Source organism: Beta vulgaris, chromosome 9 (genome assembly GCF_026745355.1).
Source record: "Beta vulgaris subsp. vulgaris cultivar EL10 chromosome 9, EL10.2, whole genome shotgun sequence".
NCBI classification, from domain to species: domain Eukaryota; kingdom Viridiplantae; phylum Streptophyta; class Magnoliopsida; order Caryophyllales; family Amaranthaceae; genus Beta; species Beta vulgaris.
In genome coordinates, this window is record NC_079210.1 from 41,894,290 (window position 1) to 41,916,614 (window position 22,325).

At 33.8% G+C, this 22,325-nt stretch overlaps 2 protein-coding genes and 1 long non-coding RNA gene across 9 annotated transcripts; 1 reads left to right on the plus strand and 2 right to left on the minus strand.

Moving 5' to 3' along the window:
• Positions 1-625: 625 nt before the first annotated feature.
• LOC125493502 (uncharacterized) lies at positions 626-5,021 on the minus strand. The gene is made up of 3 exons (XR_007270110.1): positions 4,621-5,021; positions 3,849-3,938; positions 626-1,747 (listed from the first exon to the last, which is right to left on the minus strand). It is a non-coding gene; the product is annotated as an uncharacterized LOC125493502 (long non-coding RNA).
• Positions 5,022-15,907: 10,886 nt separating this feature from the next.
• LOC125493383 (uncharacterized) lies at positions 15,908-18,576 on the plus strand. Its single transcript, XM_048636687.2, has 2 exons — positions 15,908-17,667; positions 17,769-18,576. The coding sequence occupies exons 1-2, from the start codon at positions 17,118-17,120 to the stop codon at positions 18,341-18,343; spliced, it is 1,125 nt and encodes a 374-aa protein (XP_048492644.1). The 5' UTR covers positions 15,908-17,117; the 3' UTR covers positions 18,344-18,576.
• Positions 18,577-18,649: 73 nt separating this feature from the next.
• On the minus strand, positions 18,650-22,025 carry LOC104902288 (uncharacterized). 7 transcript variants are annotated; one of them, XM_048636694.2, is made up of 3 exons: positions 21,692-22,025; positions 19,162-20,589; positions 18,650-19,015 (listed from the first exon to the last, which is right to left on the minus strand). In XM_048636694.2, the coding sequence occupies exons 2-3, from the start codon at positions 19,306-19,308 to the stop codon at positions 18,734-18,736; spliced, it is 429 nt and encodes a 142-aa protein (XP_048492651.1). In that variant the 5' UTR covers positions 19,309-20,589; positions 21,692-22,025; the 3' UTR covers positions 18,650-18,733. The 7 variants fall into 7 exon arrangements, with proteins under 7 accessions (XP_048492651.1, XP_048492650.1, XP_048492649.1 ...); XM_048636693.2 differs by having other exon boundaries at positions 21,655-22,025; XM_048636692.2 differs by having other exon boundaries at positions 21,491-22,023.
• Between the last annotated feature and the right edge of the window lie 300 nt (positions 22,026-22,325).

Here is a 22,325-nt window from a genome sequence, read left to right on the forward strand (position 1 = left end):
AATAATTTTCCACCCAAATTTCTCTCAACACTAAAAGGCGTCGTGACTAATTGTAGTCGACAAAAAGTGTCTTGAATTAAGACACTTTAAAGTGTCTACAAATTAATTGATGGCACTCCCACTAACCAATATGGCGACAGCTATATGGATAAGGGAGACATTGTACAGCGACGCCAATGGCGACGCTTTTTGGTGACGCGAAATGCCGACTGATTCTGCAAATTTATCGATGCTTTTAAGCGTCGCCAATTGAGCCAAAAAGCGTCTTCATACCACGCTTTTTCTAGTAGTGATAATAGTAGCTTTTCATAAATCTACATCTATATAAATATATTAAAAGGCGTTCTTAAACAAAGAATTGTACCATGTGGCGCTCTCCCTGTGAAGTTTTAGTTCATGTAATTCATGTACAATAAAAAAAACTAAAAATTGCATACTATAGGTTTTGATCCCATGACCTCAAGTTCATATACTAAAATTTTAACCACTAGACCAATTTAAATTTGACAAGGAAAAGCGTCTAGATTTTGTATGGACTAAATAATTAACAAATAATAATATATAATAATACAGTAATATAATATATAGTAATTTAGAATATAAAGTCAACAATGGAACTTGAAGATTACATAAAAATACTTCGAACTTTGTATATATTATCATAAATGATAAATCATAAACGTAGTTCATACAATTAAAATCCCTACACACGTTCATTAATAATACTTCATAACTAATATGTTTCTAAAAATACTACAAATTAAAACACACTAAAAATGTAGTTGTAGCCTTACAAAGCTAACTAATACTAAGATTTAGCAAAACAATGATGGTAGCCAATTTGAAGCCTCAAGTAGTGCCCTCTTATTCTTATCTGTTAGACCTTTATTATTATTTTCGAGTACCTTCAAAAGATGAAAAATAAGACCAAAATTATAATTAGCACATATAATATATCCCAAAAAAATAGGTAACACGAGCAGAAAATAAATTAGACTAGAAAGACGAACTCTATAACGTTCATAATTTACAGAAGGTTGTTCAAATTTTTCCTCTCATATAACTGCCCTGCTGCCCAAGGTTCGACTTACAATAAAAACTTATCCTACCAAATAAAACTGGGAATACTAAAAACATTGTCACAACCAGTCTCTACCTAGAACTAGAGATCATAATAATCATATGTGCCCATTAAGTAGATATCACCATACATCAAAACTTTCTCATCAACATAATCATGGTAGAGGCACCCCCTGAATCTCTCTCAATCAATTTCATATGCTTACGATTAATATGCATGTCTAAAACCAACAGGGGACTTTATTGAAGCCAAACAAAGCAACACTATAATTTCAACATATTGGCAAATTATAAGGGTGTCTTGTCCATTTAATATATGAAAATAATCTGCACACTACCCCTGATTGGATCACATTGTCATATCATCAGTTTAAATTACACTTTTAACATGGCAATAACTCGGACAATGGAGTAACATATTGAAGATGAACCTGTGGGAGGCAATTATGGGTCAGATCTCACATGGAAAGCAGTAGCCACAGTAATACCATCATAAATAATCAGAAGACAAATCTTTCCTATCTTGAAAACAATATTCCAGCCACACCATTGTCCGTGGTAAAATTCGCATGAGCATTTGATGCCTTTGATCTTGTATGCACCTAAAATTTAGCAAACTAGCTCATTGAATTTATTACGAGATTAGACTCTGATAGCTTTATCCTATCTGCATAAAACAATGCAGAAATGTCAGCAAGCCAAGATCTAACTTCAGTGTTATCGGAGAGTCAAAAGCAGGTAGATGAGTCTTTAAGCAAGATTGTGGAAGAAAATGTTGCAAAAGGATTCTCAAAGTCGTCTGCTGACAGTGAGGTATTGTCTATATTGTCCCTGAATCATACCACTAGCACTTATGTTAATCAAACCCAATATTTGTGGTGATCATTTGTTAGAAAAGGCAAAGTAATAGATTATTTTTCTAATAATAGCTACAGGGGACTTTTGTAGCCAAATACAGCTAACTGCCCCCCCCCCCTAAAATGTTGTCCTTGTTACATCTCTGGGCTTGCATTAGCTTAATAGATCTAAGGCTAGCATCATTCTTCATGCAGATGATGCTTTAATATTTCACTGAATTTATATATGACAAGAGTATATGTCGGGTTTTCTTTTCGGTTAGATGAGAACTCTTCTCACTAGTGTCTGGATTTAGATTCAAATTTCATCTTGTTTGTCAGATGAAGATCTCTTCCTGGTTCTTAACTCAGGATAGTCTCTGTTCTTTCATATATAGTCAAGTAATAAAATCTTGGTTGCTTTTCCTATCTATTTCTCTATTCTACCTCTCAACCAAACTAAGATTTGTACCTCCTTTCTGTTAGGAAAACACAGCTAGTAGCGATGAACTAAGTCCTGGAGGTTGCCTCAGCTGACATACTAAATTAAAATAACTATCTCTTATGAGTTAGCATGGTCTCTCAATCTCAATTGACATACTAAAAACCTATCTCCAGTGAGTTAGCGTGTTCTCTCTTGAACACAGGCAATGTAGTGAAGTTGTACTTGTTTGGAAGCCTTTGAACCTCCTTGTGCTTAATTTAATAAGAAAAAAGTGTAAAGGAGCTGCTTGAACAGTCATAATATTTCACCAGTTGATAATATTGATATTTTGATCCAGAAGGTGTACACAAGTTTATGTAACTTATTTGAAATTGATCTTTTAAGTAATCTGCAAATACAAAGGTTGTTAGGTGAGGGGTTGGATGAGGCAAACTGGGGGGAGTGTGGGGGCTGCGGAGTGTATGGTTCAGGCTGCTGCACAACAGCGTGTAGGGAAGCAAACATAAATATGCCGGATGACCTTTATTTTTGTAAATTTATCCAACAAGAATTCATGTCTTGGCTGTTGTATTTCAACTTTTCGACCAAGGGGAAATAGATGTTGATGTATATGTAAATGCATCTTTCGTTCCACCAGAACAGAAGGTTCTTTGGCAGAACCTGGAACATAATAAACTGATAAGAGTCTTAGTGCAATGAGGCGTTGTCTCGGGCTAGAACTGATGACATTCCCTAACTAGTTGCTTCTTAGTGTAATAAAATGATAATATATAACCTGCTATAAAACCTACTACATAACCTGCTATATAATGCTATTAGTGTAATTTGTGTTCATATATTGAAACATTCATGCCCTTTATCCAACTGGGAAACAATAAAAATAATACAGCCATATACTTAAGAGGAATTCCAGCATCAACAAGTGCATACAAGCCATTTCCTATGTTTTTGTCAACCAAACAACTTCATATTCTATCAGTTCCTAGGAGATTCTTCTAAGACATGCATTTTTTTAATTTGTAATCAAACGAGCACTAACACAGTGAGCAATGGTGATTGTTACGACAATAAATTTGTAATGTTTGATTTTTGGATAGTATAATGCATGACTGAGAAGAAGTGGAAGAATATTTTTAATACAAGCAGTAACAGTTACCAGACAAATAGCAGAAAACACCTAAAGGACCTAGCTAAGCTTAGCACTCAGCAAAAAACAAACGGAACCAAACATAAAATAATGACAGTCCTCGACAAAAAAACACTCAATCCATAATTACCACTAAGTGTAGCTCATTCTCACTCGATAAGATCCATGAACATCAGAATTTTAAAGTTTGACCAGCGTGAAATTCATGGAAATGTAACCTGGATACAGTCTGACAGAATCATAGCAAACCCTCACCAAAAACAGACTTTTCGCATCAGTCAGTAACTTACAAGTCCTATATACTATCCAAAATCAAACATTACAAATTAATGATGCTTACCTACATAACTTTCATGGGAAACAATTACAAGCACGACAAATTCGTCTCTTTCTGAACCTCCTTTCTCTACTCACCGGCCTTATTCGAACCCTGAACAACCAAACAAGATGCCTTACTCCTCGTTAGAAACATGATAGGCGCTATCATGAGCAAAAACTTTCAGATAAAACGATAGTAGTTCAATCAGTATAGATGCACGGAACTATCTCCATTTGAAGCAGATGAAAGGAATTATAAAAAGCCATAAATTAAAACCCGAATGTTTGAGACATCCTTTAAACGATAACACAGTATAAGAAATATAAATGTTTCAAGTTGATTGGATTCTGAATAACCTGATTGAAGATTAATCCCCACTATTAACATATGGTTTCTGATAAAGTAGTAGCACTAAGTCACTTCTTCATTTTCTCTCAGATTTCCATCCATGACAAACTTCCAAATGGCCAGGTATACATAATACATTACGTCTTTTCAACATTGCACTAAATTCGGCATTTATAAATAAATAAATTAGTGTTTTTTTCCATCTTCTACACTACTATACTGCCTAAAAGTGCATCCAGCAAAATCTTGTAATTAATTGAGACTTTTAACCAACTGATATTTTCTGAGAAAAATCCACATGAACATAATATGAGGCAATGATCTCTAATTAATAAAACCTAAAATATAACAAAAACCTATTGTAATTCGCAAAAACAGATTAGTATTTACAAAATTCATAAAAAAAAAACAACAATTGGAGACAAATTACAGAAGGCACACATACCTGATGCAGAAGACGATGGCAAACAAGAATAATTTTATTGAAATTTCAGAGAATTCCGTTATACAACTCAAATTCTCGCAACTTTGCAATTTGTGAGCGAAATTCGAAGACTTGGAACGAAAAAAGAAAAGGAGCAATTGATGAGCGAATTGAGAAATTCGAAAAATTGGAACGAAAAAAAAAGAGAAAAAGGCATACCTGATGAAGAAGACGCTTATGGCGAGCAATTGATGAGCGAATCGAGAAGAAGATGATTATAGGGTTTCGTTAACTACCAGCGCAGTTTCTCTTAGTTAGGGCTAGGCGTGCAGTTTGTGAGCGAAAGTGGGGGGATTTTTTTATTTTTAATTATTATTTAATTTGCCCTAAAATTTTAAGCGCAGGGAGGAGTAGTATTCTTAAATTACTATATCTAATAAATTCACGTGCCCTACACGTGTAATGAAGACGCTTAAAAGCGTCGAGATACTGCGAAATCAATTTGACCCGCTCAGCACTTATGTTGAGGCGTCGAGTATTAAGCGTCCAAAAGGTAAGGGTTTTATATATAGTAGTGTATATATGAAACTCATATGTCAAGATAATTGGTATGTCAGCATTTTGATGCATGGAACTGGTTATACATTCTCTTAAACTACTGAAGAAATATTAAAGTATTAATAAGATTATATTCGAATTTAAAAGGTTCAAACTTTATTATATTGAAAGTGTTAGACCTCATATGGAATAATTGAAAATCTCATGGTGTTTCCAATATGAAAAACAATTGTTTAAAAATTTTCAACTTAAGATACAAAAAAACATTTTCACATTGTTTTTAAGAGCCTTTGGACCTTATGGCAATTGAAAGTATTGATCAATATATATACAACATAAACTATATAGGATTATAACATATGTCAAGCTTTGCCATACTAAGTGATTGTTTGATTGATATGAGAAAACATGGTAAATAGAATATCATAGGAATTGAAAATTTGGTGAGTTATTTGGTTGACAACAAAATAGCAAAATGAAGAAAGTAGAAATTCCTAGGAATTATGAGTTCTCACAAAATGGAGAAAGTTATTTACCTAGGTCTCGACAAGTAAGTACGTAGAAATTCACATAGGAATTTAATTTCCTCATTTTCAACCAAACAATTTAACCAATTTCCCATTAATTTGGTTAGGTAATTTATTTCTTTTGAATTGCAATTTCATGGAAATTTCGACTTCCCATGTAAACCAAACGACCACTAAAGCTATGTTCATTTCAGATAAGATAAGTTCAGATTATGCTTATATTTAAAAATTATTATAATAATAATTATTATTATAATGATTACTATGATGATTATTGCTATTACTAATGCTATTATTATTTATTATTATTAATGTTGTTACTATTACTTTATATGATTACTATTACTATATACTAGTACATTTGGCTAAAAAGGATTATTATTATTATTATCATTTTGTACTTATTAATTATTATTTTTCCTACATGGGATTTCAACTTATCTTGAAAAACAAAGTTTATAACTTTATATGTAACATGACAACGATATAAGAAGAATATTTAACAATTGTGTTCAAGATCATATGATTATATATATTTATAGGTTTATTTATAGTAAAAAAGGATAATTTATTGATATAACAAAGAACATATTGTTAGTAAATCCAAACATGTCAATAATATGAAATTAACATATATCTTTTATTTATAGAATGTGTTCTTTAAATATATTTTGTATCTCTTTCAATATATGTTCTTTTTTTATTATCATTATATGTTATTTTCATTACTACCTAAATTATTACTATAAATGGACCTTAGACATGAACAATAAGTTCTCTTTATCATGATCAATATTTTTTTTTACGTAAAATATATATTCTTTTACTTTTAATTGTATGTTCATATATTAATGTGTTCTTTTTAATAAAATAAACTAATAATAATAATAATAATAATAATAATAATAATAATAATAATAATAATAATTATTATTATTATTATTATTATTATTATTATTATTATTATTATTATTACCAAAAGGCACTACTACTCTTCTTCTTATTATCATTATTATTATTAATATTATTATTATTATCATTATTATTATTATTATTATTATTATTATTATTATTATTAAAAGTTGTGCATAGTAATAAAATGAAATGATAGTAATAGTAATACTAGTAATAAAATACAAAGTAATAGAGTAATATTATTAGTAATAATATGTTTTATAAAAGATAAGTTTAGAGCAGATAAGTTCAGATCAGATCATATCAGTCATCAAATTAGAAAAAATAAGTTCAGATCAGATCAGATAAGTTCATATCAGTAAAAATAAGGTGAACTAAACATAGCCTAAGTTTGTAAAAAACTTACATGGACCTGGCCCACACTAAATTAGTATGAACCTAATGATAATTCATGTGATTATAAAAAAAAAGGGGGGTCATTATATGAAAAAAAATAGATATAAAATATGAGTAGATATAGATTCTAAAGTTTGACTATGTGAAAAAAAAAGCTTATTATGTCATAGAATGAAAATTTCATCATGATAAATTAATGTATGAAAGAGTGATAATATTAAAAACAAAACGATCATGATGATAAATAACAACTATTTAGTGTAACTTAAGATTTTTAAAAGGTTACTATATACTTCCTCCGTTTCAAAATAGATGCTACATTGTTGACTTTTCCACTATTCATGAATGAGGTTTGACCATGCATTATTTACTATTAGGTAAAATCAAATGTTATAATGTAATATGTTGTTGGATTTGTCTTAATGTATATTTTCAGAAAATCAAAATTTTATACTTTACTCTAATACATAATTAAAGATATTAGTAGTCAAAGTAGTGCCTCGACAAGCGTGTTAGTCAACAATGTACCATCTATTTTGAAACGGAGGAAGTATAAAAAACGGGTCACCATGTTAATTAAATAAGTGATTTTGGTCGACAATAATATTAATTTGGATCACCAACCACGAGCGCCAAGACATGGGATCCCATGTGGGTTTGATAAAGCTTAATGCAGATGCATCTTTGGGTGTCGAAGTATAGGTTGGTTTATGTGTTGTTGTGTGTAACTCGACTAGGATAGTGTTATTTACAGCCACGAGATGTGAAAGCCTTTTGGGCTCCTGAGGTTGTTGAAGTGAAGGCTCTTGCTCTTGCGGTGAAGCTTGGTAAACGCTATGGTCTTGAAAATATTATCCTGGAATCGGATTGTCGAATTGTCATCAATCGGCTCTTAAAGTACAGTACGCATTCTTTATCTCGAATCTGGAACTTATTTTACATGATGTTGTTCAGTCTTTAGCTCTTTTAAATCTTTTTTGTGGTATCATGTTAAAAGAGATTGCAATTTTATTGCCCACCATTTAGTAACGCAAATTCCTTTTGGAGTTGAGCAAGTTTGGGAGAACCATTATCCGTTAGGAGTGACTCTGTATGTACTTACTGCCACTTTGTCTTTGAATTAATTTTAGCTTGACTTTTTCCCCTCAAAAAAAATATTAGTGTGGACCAAGTCAACACAAGATTAATTCTTTAAATTTAAGCTTTAAGTATTTTTCGCCTCCTTTCTTTTTATTAAAAAGAATAAAAAGGTGATAAGCAAGTATATTGAGAATTATTCCCTCTCTACATTATAAGCTCTCTCATTTATTTCTCCAATACACGTTTGCTAATATATATATTTTGTATCGTTAATATCTTTAATAATGTATTAGTAAAAATTATAGAAGTTTGATTTTCCTAATACACACAACGAGATGAATCAAAAAAAGACCCACATGACCATGTGTTTTCGTATACTTCATTCACTTAGAAACTAGAATTTTTTGCACACGATGCGTGCTTGAATTCTTTTCGAAACAGAAACTCGGTTTTCTTCGGCATAAGAGTCAAAATTTGAACATTAGACATATGAAGTATAATTACTTTTAGTTGCAAAATTTGATTGGTTTAGTTTCTGTGACTTAAGTCTCTCACCATTCTTTTTGTTTTTTTTTTTTACTTTTCAAAGTTAAATTCATAGAAATTTTATTGAATTTATATATAATTTCTAATATTATAATTTTTTACTTGATTTTTGAATTAAGTACAGTACTTCATAAATCATAAAGAAAGTGGACACTTTGATTTCAAGTCAGTTTAATTTTTTCATAGGTTGTAGTTTGTAAGTGAATTTTTAAGTTTTTGTAAAGTTTCCTCATTTTAGTGATTTGCATAACGTAAATTATGCACTTTTATGATTTTAGTTGACTTGTGAGTGATTGTTATAATTATATTTTTGGTATTTTTGTTTGAAGCCTTCTTTGATTTGTAAGTGAATCTGTAATTTAGAAAAGTAAGGGGGGGCAAAATAGGCATTTCAAAAGAGGACACCATTGCTCCCCCCCTTCCCTTATATAATAGAGATAGTTGCACCATTTGCATAGTATTCACTATTCAAATCTTATACTTTGATTGTCTTTGATGATTTATATTTTGAGAAAAACATAGTTATATGAGATCTTGTTAAATTTGTCTCAATGTATATTTTTTTAATATCAAATTTCTATAATTTTTGCTTATTAGTAATTAAAGATATTATTATTTTAAATTATGCATCGACAAGCGTGAAAATATGAAATGGTGCAACTATTTCTAAACAGAGAAAGTATATTGTGATTTCTTTTTTTAGGATTTTTTTCACCTTTCAATAGTGCCCAAATTAGATAATGGAAAATCTAACAACGGACAGAGGGAATGTTCATTTATAAAGCACGTTGTTTGAAAAATCGCAAGATAGGAATTAAAAATTTAACAAGGTAAGTTTTCCACATATCGAAGGAAACTATATATTCAACTAATTTATTTGAACTGTATGTACTATATCTAATTAGCTGTAATTTCACCTTAGATTCATATGTAATTGAACTCGAACAACCCTAAACTTGTTTTGTATGGTTTAAATAGTATACTCCTAAAGTCCTAATCTCTACTAGAGGTTGACCCCGAATAGAACTATCTATAAGCAGTTCGGAATCAATTTAATAAAATTTTGCTTAGAGCTCGTTTGTTTGTTAATGAGCCAATTTGAGCTTAAATTATGGCTTGAATGTTATACGAGCCAAACTCAAACTCAAACTCAAACTCAATAGCATCATTCGCTCCAAAAGCTCGTGTAGCTCATTAATATAAGAAATTAATAAAATGTCTTTTATGAGATTATTATATAACTGTTATACAAAGGTCGCCTAAATAAATGATCAATTGAATGACAAAGATAATGAAGATTTTCAACAGAACTTGTCCAAGCTAAGCACAAATATAAATTCGACCAACAATAATAATTAAATCTTATAATGCTTATAGTTAGCACGTATTTTAGCTAATTGAGATCGAAACTCTGCTAGAAACTCAAATTCTTTTTATCAACCCAAGCTTGAACAGGTTTCAAAGATCGAGGTGAGTTCAAGTTCGAGTTCAAACTCGGTAAACTTGATCGAACCGAAGCCAAGCCTTGTTAGTGTACAGCTCGGCTGGACTCGCCAACCCTAATTATCATCAACTGAGAAGAACATAACGGATGATGAATTTATGATTTCTAGTCTTAGCGAGTGCAACGATAGCAATCAACATAAAGGGAAAATGATTAGTTTGGGGAGTTCGTAAGCTTGTCTTAAGCTAATGATTAAACTAAGTACATATATATACTAAAGTTTTAACTACTAGGCTAAGTTGTATTTAGTGTTATTATCCTAAAGTATTGTATTAATAAATGAAATTTTTTCTTACCCGGGGCATAACCCGGGCCTAATAACTAGTTGAGGAGCAAAAATCGTTTATCTGCATGTGTTACTTTCACTAATTAATGCGAGCATCCCATGCATGAATTCATCAAAGCAATATTCCATGCATCGAAATTGTTAGAAGTTCAAAGCAAAATCAGTACTTAGTTTCCCTTTTTATTTGGCTTACTATATGAGATTTGCGACTCCAGCCTCCAACAACTTAAAAGGCATTAGCTGTGTGTAAATGACCTTATAGTTGTTATAATTATCTCATAATTTAATTATATACATTATCTTGTTATTGTCTTGATAATTAATGTGCTAACGAATTTCCGGTACAAATGATATGACATATGATCAATCGATCACGATCATATTCTATTAAGTTGCATTGTTTTTCAGATAAACCGTATATAGTAATATATCTTATTAGTTGTCTAGATAATATTAGTCTAACTGTCTAATTACCCGATAATATTGATTAGTTGCTTTCCGATGCCAACCTTTTGGACGCAATTTCCAGGAAATCAATGCAATCGTGTTAAGAAGCTCCAAAGTCTCTAACAGCAAATCATGAATGATATACTCTTTAATTACTTTCAACCATAAAAAATAGTCCCCCTATTATATTGATTGATTATTAAACATAACCTTCGATTAACAAGTCTATCGATTATCAACTTGGCTTATTGCTTGCTTGTGGGGGATCCATGTCTTCAAATCGATAGATACTTACATTTATGCCCAATTTGTTATATTGAAGACTACAGTGCGGGATTGTTGAATATAATTTTCAGTAGAGGAGATTAAACAAAATCCCAAATGGAAAGAACAAATGCCTCGTAAATTTTCTTAAAAATATTACATCTGTTTTATATTGCTCCTTTACTTTTACAAAGTTACTAATGAACACAAATGTGAATAGTTGGTGATGGAGAATGAAAGGAAGGAACTAGCTAGAGAAAAATCAATGAAAATCTTAATTTGATTTTTTTTATCAAGATAAGAAAACTAGGAGGTGTCTACACAAAAGACACCGCCTAAAGCATCTATGAGTATGGTTAAAAGTTTCAAGTACAAAAAAAATAGAAGAGAAAAGAGCACGAAGAAACTCAAGTAGATGCTCCGTCACAGCAACACACCATCTCCCAGGCCCAATTAAAGAAATTCTTGAAACCCATCATGGGAGACAAGACAAGCACCAGTGAAAACGAATAAGCTCCCAAATGTTTCCAGAAGATCTACAATTAATTGAAGTCACAACAACCTAAGGCCTAACACTAATAAATAGCTTCCACTTTCCAACAGAGAAGAGGAGTCTGACCCTCGCGCCGGGATGAAGCGAAGAGAACAACTAGTCCCCGACACGAGCCCAACTGAAGCAAACGAAGAAGAAACATCTGAATCCAACAACACCCTACCAATTAGGAAAACAAACCGCGGCCTGAAACCATCGTCGACTGAACCAAAGCGATCATAAGGATGGACTAAATGACAAGCCAAGCCTTAAAATGGCTAGATTTAGAAGAAGGAGAAGAGGGAGGCGGCTAGGGTTTTAATTTCAACAGAAATTGAATTGGGGTTAGGGTTTCTAGAGAGAGGGTTGTTCCCAAAATCTTAGTTTGATGAGACGGAAAAAGTATTATAAAATAAAAAATTTATGGAACTAATTTATTAATGATAAAAAAATCGTATTATTTTTTTCAAGTAATAATTTTTTGGCTAACATGTGAGTTATGAACATTACTGAAGCCTATAAACGAAGTTAATGTACAAGTGTGAAGAATAATTGTGCTAACTTGATTAAGTTAACCTTGACATTCAATTTTAATAGAGTTTACAATACATACCTAAGACTAGTAGAAGTCTTTTCTCTCTTTTTACATATAATATTACTCTAATACACCCCCTCAAACTTTACAAGGTAAAACAACGGATAGATTGAGACGATATTTAGTAAACAAGTCAGTAGATAGGCCTTTAGTAAAAATATCAGCGACCTGAGACTGAGTAGGAACATGACGAACCATAAGACCTCCTTTAGCAACCATTTCACGAACAAAATGGTAATCAACATCAATGTGTTTACTTCAATAATAATGGAACGGATTAGCAGTGAGATAAGTAGCAGAAACATCATCACAATACAAAATCACAGGTTGTCGAATAACTTAGTCAAGATCAGCAAGAAGTTGCTGGAGCCAAATAGTTTATGCAGCGGTATTTGCAACTCTATATTCAGCTTCAGTGGAGGATTTTGAAACAGTAGGTAGCTTTTTTGAACGCCAGGAAATCAAATTCTTCCCAAGGAAGACAGCATAACCAGTAGTAGAACAACGAGTATCGAGACAACCTGCCCAATCTGCATCAGAGTAGGCAATAACAATAGTAGGAGAGCTGCTGCTATGTAAGAACAGACCAAAAGTCAAAGTGCCCAACAAATATCTGAAAATTCTTTTCGCAACATGAAGGTGAGTAGTACGAGGAGCATGCATAAACTAAGACACCATATTAACAGCATAAGCAACGTCTGAACGAATCATAGTTAAGTATTGTAAGGCACCAACCATACTACGATAATATGTAGGATCAGTAAAAAGTTCTTCGTCTAGAAGAGAGAAAGTAACTCTAGAAACAACAGGTGTGCAAACTGGTTTAACAGTATGAAGATGAAACTTACGAAGTAAATCAGAAACATACTTATTTTGAGATAAAAATAAACCAGATGGAGTATGCACAACCTGAACACCTAAGAAATAATGAAGATCTCCTAAATCCTTCATAGCAAACTGAGAAGAAAGAACAAAGATGAATTTTTGAAAAAGTTCAAAATTACTACCAGTAAGAATAATGTCATCAACATATAAGAGGAGAATAATGAGATGATCATGAAATTTGAGAGTGAACATGAAAATGTCACAATTGTTGCACTTGAAACCAATAAATAAGAGAAAATTGCTGAAACGAGAGAACCAAGCTCGAGGAGCTTGTTTCAAACTAGAAATGAACTTACAAAGACAACAAATATGAGTTAGTTTAGATATAGATGAACAAAACCCGGAGGTTGACGCATGTAACCTCTTCATAAAGAAAATCATTTTTTACATCTAATTGACGAATAGGTCATTTAAGAGAAACAACAATAGTAAGAACTAAGCAAACAATAGTAGGCTTAACAATAGGACTAAAGGTTTCAAAGTAATCAATACCTGTCTGCTGGTGATTTCAAAAACGACAACTCTGGCTTTGGACCACTCCACAGAACCATCAGAATTCTATTTAATCCGATAAACCTACTTACAACCAAGTAAATTCTTATCATAGTTGGGAGGTACCAACTCCCATGTATCATTTTTAATCAAATCCATATATTCATTAAGCATAAGCTTAACACTAGCGCATGATCTATGATTTGCGTCGGATGCGAGGCGCCCATTTGCGTCGGAGTTCTTTCTCCTTTTTCACTTTCTCCTTTCCTGCCATTCTACTCCTTTTTCCTTTTTTTTCCTCATAAGCTAAGTAAATAGTAAGATAAACATAGTGTCTTTAAGGTTAACCATGAAAAACCCACATTAAGAGCTTTAACATGACTATCTATTACATTAACAAAGAATAGCTTTCTTTTTATATTGGAAAAATTGATTCTAATAATCCAACCTTTTGGTCATTCGCTGAAAATAATCCAACCTTTGGATTATTATTTAATAATCCAAGCTTTTACTTTTTTTAATTTTTAGTGCACTTAAGTGACTGGAAACCGGAGAAAAAGTCAACATTTGCAATGTTGACCTTTGGGTTTTAATTTCCCTCCCAAAAAGTTCAACCACCATAGTCAGACTCTCAAACTCCTTTCTCTCTCTGAAACTCCTCTCTCTCTTCTATCTCTGTCAGAGAACAATCGGCGGGAATTCTTCCATTTTTTCACCTTCAACTGAAGCGAATGACATAGCGACATTGGTGAAGTGGAACCTGGGCTAACAGAAGAAAGGGAGTTCACTTTCGAACTCGAAAATCTAAAACTAAGGTAATTCTTGCAACCCCATTTATAATGTTCTTCAATTTTGTAAAAATCTGTAATTTAAGGGTAAACCCTAGTTTTCTGAATATGCGAATTGTGGTGGATTATTGTATTGATGTAAATTACTGTGTTGATGACTGAAATTGTGTAGAATTATATGTTGGAGGTCCATTTGTGGGTTTTCAAATTTAGGGCTAATACCCAGTTAAAGTTGGATTTTTTCCCTTGTTTTGAAATTGTTGGTTTTTATTTTGTGATGTTTTTGTTGTTTTTTATTTTTTCCTGACTTTGGTAGGTTAGAATGGCTACTGGTATTACCTTGATGTTCTGGCATGGTGGAGTTTTTAAGAATGAAGCTAATGGAGACTTAGTGTATGAGGGAGGGAAAGGTAGGACTTTTGGTACAGACCCTGATTTAATTTGTTGGTGGGACTTACTTGACCTAGCTAAGAAGTGTGGGAATTATGAGAAAGTGGGAGCACTGTATTATTTGGTCCCAGGTAGAAGGTTGGTCAATGGTCTTGTGAGGATTGTGGAAGATAAAGATGCTGTGGAGTTGGGTAAAGTGGCAATGAAGAATAGGTGTGTAGAAATATATGTCTTACATGGAGATAAGTTGCCTAATTTACAGGAGAATCCAACAGAACCTGTACTTGCTTTGGGGTATAGGGAAAAGCTGAAACCAAGGAGGGGCCCCCAAAACACTGGTCCCACAAAAAAAGATGTTGCCACATCATCCACACACTCAAACCCTAATTCAGTCAATAAAAGCAAATCCAATCCTTTGTTGGACAACAGTACCTCACAACAGCTCAATAACTCCCCTCTTAAAACCACCCCAGCAACCAAAACAGTAGCTCCTACAGCTAAACCTCCTCCTAAAGAGAAAAATCCTGCTGTATCTAAAAGCCTTTCAAAGACAAACACTCCTAAAGCTAAAATTCCTGCTGTATCTAAAACCCTTTCAAAGACAATTCTGCCTAAAACTAATCCAGTTCCACAGATAGACAAATCTAAAAGTACATCTGAACCACAAATAACCCATCCTCACAGCACAGAAGCTTATTTCCTAGATGCATATGAATGGGTAGATCCTAATGATGGAAGTGATTTCAGTGATGCAAGTGATTCTGATGATCCTAATTTTGAGCTAAAGCAAGGGAAGCTCAAATCTAGATCAGTTGGTGGGGAGAATAGTAGTATTGATGATGATGATGAGTTCACTGGTATGATGATGATGAGTTCACTGATTTAGAAGAGGAGGATGTACCATTGGAACTTGAGCTAGAGGATGAAATTCTTGAGCTTCAGTCTGGAAACTTTGAATCAGATAATAGTGATGATGAATATTGGACAGCTAGGGATAGAGTGAAGGCTGCAAATCTTAAATTTGTTGAATTAGCTCAACAGTTGCAAAGAGAGGCAGGTGAAGGAAAGCTTGTTGGTAGTGGTAATGCTAGGGAACCTGCTAGGGAACCTGCTAGGGAAGAGGGAGATAATATTGATGGATACAATAGCATTTATGAGGACAGTGATGAAGACATTCACACCCCACCTGAGAGTGGAGATGAAGATTTAGGTGGGAGAAGAAGAAGGTCAGGTATACTAGTGAGTGAGAACACTGACTTTAGTGTGTTTAAATGGAAAGTTGGACAAAGATTTGCCAACAGGGACTCATTCAAACAAGCAGTTGCTAAATATGGGATTTTACAGGGAAGAAATGTCAGCATTGTAATCAGTGACAAGTCTAGACAACAGAGATTAGGTGTTAAGTGTACTGAAGGGTGTTCCTTTTATTTGTATGCTTCATGGGACTCTAGGAGAGCTACCCTAGTGGTGAAAAGAGCTGATACTGACCATAGTTGTCATAGAAATATGAAGAAAAATAGGCAACTTAAGTCAACTTGGGTGGCAAGACAATTTCTTGAGGTCTTCAAAGCTAGACCTCACTGGCCTGCCAAAGAAATCATAGAAACTGTTAGAAGGGCATTCAAGGTTGTTGTGAAAAAAGACTTTGCCTACAAAACTAAGTATGCAGCTCATAAGCTTCTCCATGGGTCAATGCATGAACATTATCAGAAAGTTGGTGGGTATTTGGAGGCTTTGAAGGCTAGTAGTCTGGTACTACACTGGACTTAGTCACAGACCCAGCCCATAAAAAGTTCCCTCCTATATTTCAGAGGTTGTTTACTTGCTTTGAAGGCTTGCAGAAGGGTTGGAGAGTAGGGTGTAGGAGGGTGATATGTGTGGATGGATGTTTTTTGAAGACCTTCTTAGGGGGGCAGTTGCTATGTGCAGTTGGTAGGGACGGGAATGATCAAATGTATCCTATTGCATGGGCAATAGTGGAGAGTGAGAACAATCTGTCCTGGGAATGGTTTTTGTTGCACTTACAGAAATGCTTGGAGCTTGGGGATGGCAATGGGGTTGCAATTATAAGTGATGAGCATCAGGTAACATTTTTCACTCTCACTATCTTCATTATTACACTAACTGCTCTTATTTTATACTACACTAACTGCAATATTATAATAAACCTAGGCTATATTGGCTGCTGTTGCATTGGTTCTACCTAAGGCTGAGCACAGACACTGTGCAAGGCATATCTTTGCTTTGTGGCATAAAGTGTACAAAGGAGATGAGCTTAAGCTTCTTTTTTGGAAGATTGCAAAAGCCTATAACATGGCTGATTTCACTGATGCATTTGCTGAATTAGAGAAGCTAAATCCTGCTGCTGCCACAGCCTTTAAAGGGTATAATCCTAAGGTCTTCTGTAGAGCATACTTAGATCCTTCCATTAGAACTGATGCAATAACTAGCAATATGGCTGAAACATTCAATGGCTATATAATAAATGCTAGAACTAAGCACCTTATTTACATGTTGGAAGATATAAGGGCTGCTCTTATGCAAAGATTAGTTTCAAAAAGGCAGGAAATGCAAAAAACTACATCTAAACTTTGCCCTAGGATACAATTGAAACTAGAAGGAGAGAAGACTAAGGCTGCAAATTGTGATGTCATTCCCTCAACTGAGACACTATTTAATGTCAATTATTACCAGGATCAGTTGGTAGTTGATTTAGAGGCAATGACTTGTACATGTAGAAAGTGGGAAATGTTAGGCATTCCTTGCTGCCATGCTATTGCCTGTATCTACTTCCTTCATAGAGAAGCTGAGGACTATGTGGATCAGTGGTATACAAGAGATGTATACCTTCAAGCTTATGCAGGTGCCATTACTTTCTTCTTTTTCAATCTTCAAGTTTTTTTTCTTAATTGTATATTTACCATGTACAGATGTACTAATACACTTCCTAATTGTACTTGGCAGGGTCAATTCCACCATGTGAGGGGGAAAGGCATTGGCCTAGACCTGAATTTCACTTGGACCCTCCTCCCATCAAAATTGGTCCTGGAAGACCAAGGAAGAACAGGATAAAGGACCCCTTTGAGTTGCCTAAAAAGGCTGGAACTTTGTCCAGGACTGGAATGGAGATGACATGCTCACTGTGTAAAGTCAAAGGGCACAACAAAAGGAGATGTCCCAACAGGGACAGTGCTGCTAGTGTTGTCAGTGAGCCACCTCCTAAGAGACCAAGGGGTAGACCAAGGAATGATGGACAACCCCCTCACTCTAAGTCCACTCAAACCACTCAAACCACTCAAACTTTGACAGCAGCACCCTCTCACTCTGAACAAAGCACTCAAGCTACTGTCCCTGTACATCATCATGCTACAGCCCAACCAACTCAACTTGGGAGAGGGGGAAGGATGATAAGGGGTGGCAGAGGTTCTAGGGGTGGGGGAACAAAGAAGGGTGGTAGAGGAAGGGGTACAAAGCAGGTTTGGCCTTGGTTTTTTTTACTACTCAACCTACTGTCCCTGTACATCATCATGCTCACATAATCACTTTTGTTATTTTTTCTCCCTTTTTTCAGGTGCCAGTTGGGGTAGGGAATTACATTCCATGTGATAGGGCTGCTGCCACACAATCAAGCCAAGTCTAATGCTTAGTGGATGCTTAATGGATCTTAGCTTACTTGATGTTTCATTGAACTTCTAGATCTTAGGAAGAACTTGTATTAGTTGTAATGTACTTTGTTGGTTTTTGGATCTTCAAATTAGCTTACACAATGAACTTGTATTAGTTGTAATATACTTTGCTTTCATGCTAATATAATGTTTCAAACTCATATCATAATCAGACCATAATTCAAGTAAGCTAACTTCCTTCATTGCTTTCATAATCAAACCACAGTGCATTACTTACAACCTAATTTAAAGTGCTTTCATTGTCTAATTATTATAGACTACAACAATTGCAAATACAAGCCAAGATAAAACCAACATAAATGTCAGATTTTTCTCCTTCCTTGAACTCTTCATCAACTCCATACGCATTTCACAAAGATCACTTTTCATCTCCCTTTGCAACTTCAGTTTCTTGATTTTCTGTTCCAACAACTTCTTCTCATGCTCAAGTTCACTTATGGTGTTCTCCTTCTGAAGTAATTGATAACGCATGTCATCATCTTCATTGTTGTCAATTATCCACTTCATAAAATCGCACTTAGTGTCCTGCAATCACAATCACATATGGTCAAATTTTGGGCGAAAAATTGAAATTGGGGGAAAAATTGAAATTGGGGAAAAAATTGAAATTGGGGGAAAATTCAGAAATTGGGGGAAAATTTAGAAATTGGGGGAAATGAACATTAACTTACAGGCCATAAAGGGCAACCATAAAACTTCATTCCAATGTTAGTTCCATTCTTAACAGTACGCACTACAGCATCTCTTCCACATCTACACTTCACTCTTGCACCCCTGGAATGTGAGGAACACCCAGAACCAGCTGTTGGCCTACGCATATTCCTCCCTTCAATTTCGCAATATGGTCGATTAAGAAGGAGAAAAAAAGAAAAATCAGAGGAGAAGCTTTTACAAGGGGTGGGGAAATGGAGAAATTAGAGGAAGAAGAAGATTCAGGGGAGAGAGAGAGTTAAATAAGGTTGGATTCATGAAAGTAACGGTAATATGCCACGTGGGTTGGTTACCTGCTTCTCTAGGTAATTTACCTGTTAGGTGCACTAAAAATTAAAAAAAGTAAAAGCTTGGATTATTAAATAATAATCCAAAGGTTGGATTATTTTCAGCGAATGACCAAAAGGTTGGATTATTAGAATCAATTTTTCCTTTTATATTCATGTTTATGTATTGCCTTCTTTCAATTCAGCTGTATCTATTGTTGTTCTTCAATTTCGGGGAATTTGTTTGTATAAAATAATAAAATTTCAAACAAATTGAGAGAAGAAACATAGAAGAACATAGACGAATGTAAGGGACTTCAAGGGTAGAATATAAGTGTAAAGCTAATGCTCATTAAAAAGTAAGGATGCTTTTAAAGAATTTATTTATAAACATAGAACTTTGCCGTTAGATTTGGGAGCTTAGGTAACTAATATTTGTTGCTTGATCTTTAAAACATTTATATCCGTTTGGAAACCTGTTTTAAGCTTTGTTATGAGACCTCTATGAGTGTCATACAAAATTAACAACTTTATCATAATAACACTTTCTAAAGGCCACAAGAAACATCCTATTATATTAAGGAACATAATTAAGCATGGAAATTGATGTCTTAGAGGATCAAGCAGAAACATCTCATCTTGATGAAACACTTTAAATTAGTTCTAAACATCCTATTATTTTAAGGAACATTAGTTTTACACTGTTCAAGAAAAACAACATAAAGCAGTATCTAAACACAATAGCTGAAACAAAACAACCAAGTAAATTAATTAAAATCATGAAACATTTGAGAATCCAGCCATGAAAAAAAATAGTGATCTGTGAGAGTATGACCCGCAAGAAAAAGCCGCAATAAGAACCATCTTCAATGCTGAAATAACAGAGCAATCATAAACCCGAGATCTTGCCTGAGATGCAGACTAAAGCTGAAATGGAGCACCAATAACTATCTCCCTAGCATTAGAACAGAGAAGCTAAGCATCAACCCAACGCACAAGACAATGGAACAGTAAAGACGACACTGGAATTGAACCGATTCCCTAAACTTGAAGCTCGTGTTATCAAAAACCTAGGCGTACTCCCCCATATCATGATCCAAATCATGTAAGCAATAGGAAAATCTGCAAAGAACTAATGAATGAATCAACTGAACAACTATGTAGCGGAGAGAATGCATCAAAATTTGAGCCAAATGTTTAAGCTTCACAAAAGAATCTCTAACAAAAACTGAAAGAAATCATCAAGACAACTTCAGATCTGAAATGGCTGAAAGAGAAAACTAAAAGTAAGCAAACAAAATTAGAGTCACCTTGCAATTCTTTTCTCAAAATTAAGCGACGCAAAAAAGAAAGAAAATTGATAAATCGGAGAAAATAGAAAGACAAATGCAGATGAAAAAGCAATAAGTCAAGTGTTAGGCTGAACCAAACCATTACATAGTTGATACATTATTATACCCTAAAAAATAACCACGACAATTAAGAGAAGATAAAACAGAAATGACCTAGACATTAGTGGGCTGAAAAAAGATGAAGAAATAGCAATTAACAGTGAAGGAAAGATTGGGTTGCAGAAGTGAAGCAGAGATCTAATGGAACCACACTTCAATATCTGATGGAAGCACATACCATGTAAAGCAAAGAAACAAATCTTGGCCGTGAAGGAAAGATTCCAATTCCATGGCTAACTGATTTTAGGCCATGTAACTAAAAGTAGAAATGTGAGAAAGAGGGCATCACTATTTGTGGTTGATTTCCATTAAACAAGCATGACATATAATGAAAATGTAAAGAATTTAAACCTTCTTGTGCTGTCAAATTTCATCTGATAGAACTAACGATTAGGAGAAATAGCAGAAAAGGCTAAGAATCAGAAGAGCAAAAAATGAAGCAGAATAAGTGATTATTATACCCAAAAAAAACAACCACGAAAAATAAGAGAAATCAAAACCTTGCTTATTTACTATCAACACGCATCAATTGAATAAGGAAAATTTGGCGAGCATTATAGTTTTAATGCAACCTGCAATATAGGAGGGGTGGAGTTTGTTTAGATATGATAAGACTATGTTTCAAACAGTTTAATTCTAGCACATGAAGCTTGCTCACTGATAGCAGAGTCCTGTTTCCACAAATTTGGGTGCCACAAATTCACCTATTCTAGTGTATGTGTCGTTGATCACATACCATGAATATATATATTTGGCAAGGTACCAGAACATACATGGGATAAATTAGTAGATGGGTTGAAACAATAATGGTGAGCATTTACTAAGAGTTGGTGCTTCAGTTTGTTGTTTCTCTGTTTATCTTGCTTGTTTTTGGGAGATTTATCAACAGGTATTCTCTAGATGTTGGCTAAACTTATTTCCACACCATTGTTTATGATACTCTATAAATAAATAAATTTATTAAAAAGTTTCAATATCTTTTCCAGATGATCACTTCACAAACCCTAACAGCAAGCCAAAATCACCAAACTTGACAATACATTGTAAATTAATATGAATTAGCAAATATAATGCAAAATCAACAAACATATTGTTATTTGTTAAATTCAACAAACATATAGTTAAATTTAACAAACATACATCGTAAAATTAGTAACATAATTAACGATTTCATACAAAAACAGACCTTGACAAGGATCAAGAAACTGAGAATTCTTGACATTCGAAGCCGAAGATAACGGCAACTACTGCTGCTGCTGCAACTGAGGTTGCGGCTGAGATTGATGCTGATGTTCGAAATGAAAAACAAAAGAATCATTGTGATCGAGCGAAAACGAAACCCTAGCTACTTGCTATTAACGTTGAAACTACTTCAAATTCTGCTGATGTTGCTGCAAATTCTGCTGC

Coding starts and splice junctions, on each gene's coding strand:
- LOC104902288 (XM_048636694.2), bottom strand. CDS start 19,308: ATGCGTAGGCCAACAGCTGGTTCTGGGTGTTCCTCACATTCCAGGGGT. Junction 19,016..19,161: donor ATGGTTGCCCTTTATGGCCT/GTAAGTTAATGT, acceptor TTGTGATTGCAG/GACACTAAGTGCGATTTTAT.
- LOC125493383 (XM_048636687.2), top strand. CDS start 17,118: ATGGCTGATTTCACTGATGCATTTGCTGAATTAGAGAAGCTAAATCCT. Junction 17,668..17,768: donor ATACCTTCAAGCTTATGCAG/GTGCCATTACTT, acceptor TGTACTTGGCAG/GGTCAATTCCACCATGTGAG.